Below are 6,668 nucleotides of genomic sequence, written 5' to 3' on the forward strand. Positions count from 1 at the left end.
CGTGTCTTGTACGGTGCTGACCTGTTAATAAAAACCATATTGAGGTTTTTTAAAGTTAGGGTTTTTATATTAGGGGAAAAATTTATTTAGGGTTGTGATGCTGAGAGGGCTAATGGGGAAGGACTTCACAAACTCAGCTGAAGCCTACAAGCAAACATGGATAGGAGCATGTCATATGATGCTGAGAGGTTTTTTGTGCATAGGAAATCAAGAGAAATGGGAGAAGACAACACTGCTCTACTAAATGAAGATGCCAAACATGATCCACCAGAGAATGGTGGACCCTGGATCTTGAGAATGAACTCAAGTTACAGGACAGATATTCTGGTTGGAAACAGTTCCTTGTCATCAGAGGGTGATAAGATTTATCCTGAGAGTATTTGCAAGTAAGACTACTATGTCCACTCTGCAGTTACAACTAATGGTAGTCCTGGAAAACTGTGGAAATCTAAGTTTTCTGTTTCAGATTTTGACAAGTCTGAATCTTCTTCCAAATTGCCTGTGGGAGTAAAGGAAAACACATTGATGGCAAAACTCCTCGAAGCAAGATTAGAGGCACAGAAATATCGATGTCTCCGCCGCAACCCGCAACCTTCTGACCATGCTCGGCTGCCCCTTCTACCCCGTTTTCCTCAGGCGTCGTGACGACCGCTTCTCTTCTGCCGCCTCCGTCCCCAACCACCTCCCACTCCATCCATGCCAATGTCCCAAATCATGGAAATCTTCACCCGTCGCGGCTTCACCCTCTACGGCTTCTCCGTGGAGGAGTTCGTCACTCTGAGTGGGGACCACATCGGTACAGCGGTGGGTCTTCTTCTTCAAATTTGTACAGTTGCCACTTGCTTTCGCCTCTCCTTCCTCTCTCCCACTGCCCCTCCTAATGTAACCTCATAAAAACCCCCTCCCACCTATTCCCACCACCCGTCTGTCGCACCAACAGCGACACCTGCGGGTTCAACTCATCCTCCCAGAACAAACCATTCCTCTGCTTCCGCTACCGCTCCCAATCCACACTCACCCCACCATGGATTCGCAAATACAAACCGAGCAAAATGGCTTTTTTCGCTGCCGCTACCCACAACTTCGACCCCAAGCGGAAAATCAGGGACGACGGGTTTGGGTCCGTCTACCTTGCACAGCTCCGTGACAATCGCCTTGCGGTGGTGAAGTACCTCCACCGCAACCACTCCTCCGTCGTGTTCTCTACCAAGTCCTTCTGTAACGAGATCCTCATCCTCTCCTCGATCCACCACGCGAACCTGGTGAAGCTCCACGGTTACTGCAGTGACTTGAGGGGAAGGAGAGGAAGAAGACCCACCGCTGAGAAGAAGACAAATTTAAAGAAGACACTATCTAGGCCATAAATCACATTTTCCCCAAATTAAAAACCCCTAAAAAGCTATATCTTTTTTTAGTCAATTACACGTAAGCACACACAAAATAATATACTGACAAGTTGTCAATATATTGACACGTTATCAATAACTGGTCCCAGATCATCAACACACTAACTCTGTTTGGTTATACTTAATGGAAGAGACAAATTAGACGCAATTTTTACTAACTGTGGACATATTCCAAACACTTTTAAAAATGAGGACTAAATTGACATTGTCCAACGAAAGTGGGGACCAAAGAAGGTATTAAGCCTTTAACTTTTTATTAAATTTGTAAAATTGTTTGTTGTCACGTGTCATGTCACTAGGGTGACATGTGCCACTATTAGTGTCACGTGATAAGGTACTATCACGCGTCAATGTCAGTGTCAAGTGTCATTATCTTGATTTCAATTTAGTTTCTATATTGTTTTTTCCCATTCAATTTAGTCATAATTTTTCTAAAAATAGAGTAATATTGTCTCTTTCCAAATTGAGATAAAATTTATTATTTGTATAAATGTTATACTCATATTTTTATTAAAAATTACTTTAATATATTACACTATTATGTATTATTAATTCATGTTTTTGTTAATCATGACTTTAACCACTAAATTTTAATATAAATATTAATATAACATTTATACAATTAATAAATTTGATCCTAATGGAAAGAAGACCAAATTTATTATTTTTATAAATGTATTGATTAATTTATTCTTATAAAAAATATGGATTAATAATACATTATATTTAAATACTTGCTTTTTTTAAAAAAATATTAATAGTTAATTAATTTTAATCTTATAAAAATCATGGATTAAAAAAATATGAATTAATAATATATAATAATATAATATGTTAAAAATATATATTTAATAAAAATATCAGTATAGCATTCATACAAAATAATAAATTTTGTCTCAATTTGGAAAAAGATAATATTATTCCATTTTGAGAAAAATTAGGACTAAATTGAATCAAAACAACATATATATGGACAAAATTGAAATTAAGACAATGACATTGACAAGTGGTAGTATTCTGCCATGTGGTGTTGTCCTGCCACGTGACACACCAGGAACATAACATGTAGCAACAACAATTTTTACAAAAATATTTTAAAAAGTAAAAAAAAAAAAGAAAACCACAAATTGACATTTGACACGTTGTTAATGTTGTTGGTGAGTTTTTTTTCTTTAAAAAAAGACCTAATTGAGACATTTTTTCAAAAGTTAGGTAGCAATCAAAACAATTTTAAAAGCGGAAACCAACTAGACACACTCTCACCAAAGTGGGGACCATCCGAGTAACTAAGCCTTATATATATATATATATATATATATATATATATATATATATATATATTCTCTAATATATGTATATAGTGAATAATTAGTAGTGCGAAAAACATATTCAAAATCGCCTAATAGATTTTAGTTATAAGGAAAACAAAGCCTTTTAAAATGTGGTGACATTTTTGAAATTATTTGCACAACCATAGATTTTAGTTCTCTAAAAAACTAAAGCCCATTCTTTTTCTTAGGGTTAAATTTTTAGAAAAGTTACTCCCCTACCACAACATTGCGTTGTTGTGGCGAACCTTTTGCTTTTAGGTTTGCTCTTTTCTCTTGATTTATCTTCTTGCTTTCTCTCTTGAATTTGTTAGAAATATTTAGTGGAATGTTTAAATGTATGAACAAAAGCAAGAGGGGATGAATTGATTTATTGATTAAAAATTGTTCCTTTTAAAAATTTTCCTTTTTAAAAATTTGATTTCTTAATAAAACCAATCCCTTTAAATATTAATTGTGAATAAAGAGTAGAGGGAAAGAGAAATCTTACAGAAGTTATAGTTAAATTATCCAAGAGCTACATCTAATTGCCTAGTCACATTAGCCAAACTCAAACTAAAACAACATTTTACAAACAAAAAACCTATACAAGTTTCACAAGAAACTGACTCTTGAACCATACGAGATTGAATTTCTAACCTAGTAACTGCCAGAGCGGCTGTAGCATAATGGTTAGCGTGGGATAACAAACCAAGAGGCGGGCTGAATTGGTTTTAATAATAAAGTGTTTTCTTTTTAAATTTCTTCTCACTTTTACTTACTAAGCATATAATAAAAATTAATAACAAGAGTAAGGTTGAGAGAAATTTGCACAAATGATTTTATCCTGGTTCGGATCTTACCAATCATACGTCCAGTCGCTTATCTCAAACCAAGATAAACACTTCACTAATCACAAAACGATTACAAATTACAATAACAAAGAAACAATTTGTAAAAGTTTAGATACCACCTCTCTTAATACCACAAGAGATGAACCTACACCTCCTTTGAGTCTTCACAAAGGATGAATCACTTCCTCCAAATACTTCATGAAGGATGAACTTCTTCCAAACACTTCCTTAGTTGCACCAAGGATGAACCAGCTATTCCTCTGTCACCGCAGTAGAACTTCAACAGCTTCGCAGACAAGAGTTTCCTTAGCTGAGCAAGAGTACACACAATTCTCAATGATTTCAGAGATCTAGAGCACAAGGGAAGAGTTGCTGTTGATGGAAAATGAGAGCCTATTTATAGACTCACACAAATACTCTTCCGTTCTTCGTTTCCAGCCATTTAACGCTTTTAATCGATTAATACAAGTGTTAATAGATTAAAATGAGTACAACGGCTAGTTTTCAAAAGTCAGAAAACGCCAACGATCACCTTTAATCGATTATTTTAAGGATTAATCGATTAACTAATCGATTAAAATAGGTATTAATCGATTATTTCCGAGCCAGTTCAGTTTTCAGCACCTGCAACGTTTTAATCGATTAATACTTGATTTAATCGATTAAAACAGTGTGTTTTTTATTTTGAACAGCAAATACAAAGTATGAAAGTACAAGAATCAAAACCTACTAGAAATCTAAGTCCTAAACATTAAACTAGAATTATTACAAAAGCTTTTAATTACAAAACAAGTCTTCAAAGGATCTTCTTGAATCTTGATATATCTTGACTTGATTTGGACATCATCAAAACTTCATCTTCATCATTTTGCTAACATTCTCCCCCTTTTTTATGATGATCAAAAACTCCTTTGATTTAAAGCTTTTAGTAATAATCTGGATAGAAACACAACTTATGGAAGAAAAACGCATTAGTGAATAAACACAAATAAGCAAATAAGCTTTAAACAGTTTCTCCCCCTTTTTTTATCATAATTAAAAAGCTGTGTTTAAAGTTCTTCCTAAGATAATACTCCCCCTTAATAAAAGCATGTGTGCATATGAGCTAAATATATTTCAAATTTAAAGATTCATTCAAACATACACAATTGGAGATTTTAAGCATATAATTTTAGGATAAAGAACTTAAAAATCACTGTTTAAACATACATTGAACCATACAAGATAAGAATTTTAAAGCATACAAAAATATGGCTAGTTTTTCAAAATTACGAAATTGGAACGCATTTAATCGATTAAAGCTAGGTTTAATCGATTAGATTTAATCTATTATTTTGAAGATTAATCGATTAAAAACGCTATTTTTCGTAAAACACTTAAAAATGCGCAAAATGGATCAAAATGCAATCCTAAGAGATTTCTAAAATTCCTAGATCTCTTCTAATGTTACCCCTTTAGATATGTCTCCATTTTCGTTATGTAATGATAATCCTCTAGGTTGTTTCCACATTTTGTTTAGATCTTCTTCTTGAGGATTGTCATCATTCTTCGCTTCATTTGTTGTCTTCTACAAGTCTTCATCATTACCTGCATTTGATTCAACTAACTCAAGAGGTTTTGCCTCGAGGTCTACAATTTCATCAAAGACAACATGCACAGATTCTTCCATTTCAAATGTTTTCCGATTGAAAACTATATATGTTTTGTATGTTAGAAGATATCCAAAAAAATTTGTTTCATCGGCCTTGGAATAAAGTTTTCTTAAATTTTGTTTTAAAAATAAATTCTTAAAAATTAACAATAGGTACCCAACTACTTGTATGGGTCCTTTGGGATAGATTTAGATAAAAGAAACCATTTTACAACCCAAACATATCTACCACTTGGAACACCATAATGCTTAATTTTACATTTATTTGAAGTATGACCCTTTTTCATACAATAAAAGCATGATACAACGTTTATGTTCCTATAAGTTGTTCCTTTTTCTACCCACGTTCTACGGGTTCTATTGTTATGTTTATTTTTAATTTTAGGAACATACTTATTAACAACCTTATTTTCATTTTTCTTGCTAAATTCTCCTAAGGTTATGTTATCTAGTAATTTGTTATGATTCACACAAGATGCACACTCATTACTACTAAGATATTTACCTTTTTTCATAAAATAAAATTTTATTTTTCAAATTTTTATTCTCTTCACGAATAATTTTAAATTCTGATTTTAAATTTTCATTTTCTTCAGAAAGATTTTCAACATTTAATTTTAAATTTTCATTTTCTTCAAGAACATTTTTATGATTAAATTTTAAATCTTTAAAATTCTTTTTCAATTTCTTATGAGCTTTATCTAATTTTTCAGATTCTTCTATTAAAGCAGCATAAGTTTCATGCAATTCATCTTCACTAAGTTGACTACAATTTTCAGAATGGCTAGATGTACTTACTTGGCTAGTAGTGTCGTCGTTTGCCATCAAACAAATGTTTGCTTCTTCATCAGATTTTCTTAAACCAGAAATTGTTTCATTGTCATCCTCCCATGAAATATAGGCCTTCTTTTTCTTGAAGTTTTTCTTTTCTTTCTTTTCTTCACCCTTCTTTTGATTTGGACAGTCAGCTTTTAAGTGCCCCTTTTCTCCGCAGCCGTAGCATCTGTAATTTGAGGAAGATCCTTGATTTTCTCTCTTTTCATATCTAAATCTTCCTTTACCTTTTGATTCCATGAACTTGTCAAGCCTTTTGATCACAAAACTCAAATTTTCTTCATCATCTGAGTCTTCATCTTCTATCCTGCTTTTGCTCCTTTCGACCTCAGATTTGAAAGCTAACATCTTTTTCTTAGTTTTTGCTTCTTCTTCATCTAGTCTTCCAAGATCAAGCTCATGCTCTCTCAACTTTCCAAATAGTGCCGCCATGGTCATCGTGTTGAGGTTTTGTGACTCAGAAATTGTAGTCACCTTTGGTTGCCACGACCTGTCTAAAGATTTCAAAATTTTTATATTAAGTTCATCATTTTCGAAAGACTTACCTAGTCCAATGAGATGATTAACGATGTTTGTAAAGCGTTTTTGAACGTCTGAAATTGTTTCTCCTTGCTTC

General features: G+C 33.2%; 1 protein-coding gene across 1 annotated transcript; it reads left to right on the top strand.

Moving 5' to 3' along the window:
* The first annotated feature begins 714 nt into the window (after positions 1–714).
* LOC124821476 (LEAF RUST 10 DISEASE-RESISTANCE LOCUS RECEPTOR-LIKE PROTEIN KINASE-like 1.5) lies at positions 715–1,364 on the top strand. Its single transcript, XM_047293361.1, has 2 exons — positions 715–767; positions 941–1,364. Exons 1-2 carry the CDS (start codon positions 715–717, stop codon positions 1,362–1,364), a joined length of 477 nt encoding a protein of 158 aa, XP_047149317.1.
* The last annotated feature ends 5,304 nt before the right edge of the window (positions 1,365–6,668 follow it).

Source organism: Vigna umbellata, chromosome 1 (genome assembly GCF_029865625.1).
Source record: "Vigna umbellata cultivar VRB3 chromosome 1, Vumbellata_1.0, whole genome shotgun sequence".
NCBI lineage: Eukaryota > Viridiplantae > Streptophyta > Magnoliopsida > Fabales > Fabaceae > Vigna > Vigna umbellata.

Excerpts from the sequence above, each read along its gene's own strand:
- LOC124821476 (XM_047293361.1), top strand. The coding sequence starts at position 715 with ATGGAAATCTTCACCCGTCGCGGCTTCACCCTCTACGGCTTCTCCGTG. Across the intron at positions 768-940 it reads TACGGCTTCTCCGTGGAGGA|CGACACCTGCGGGTTCAACT; the intron begins GTTCGTCACTCT and ends TCGCACCAACAG.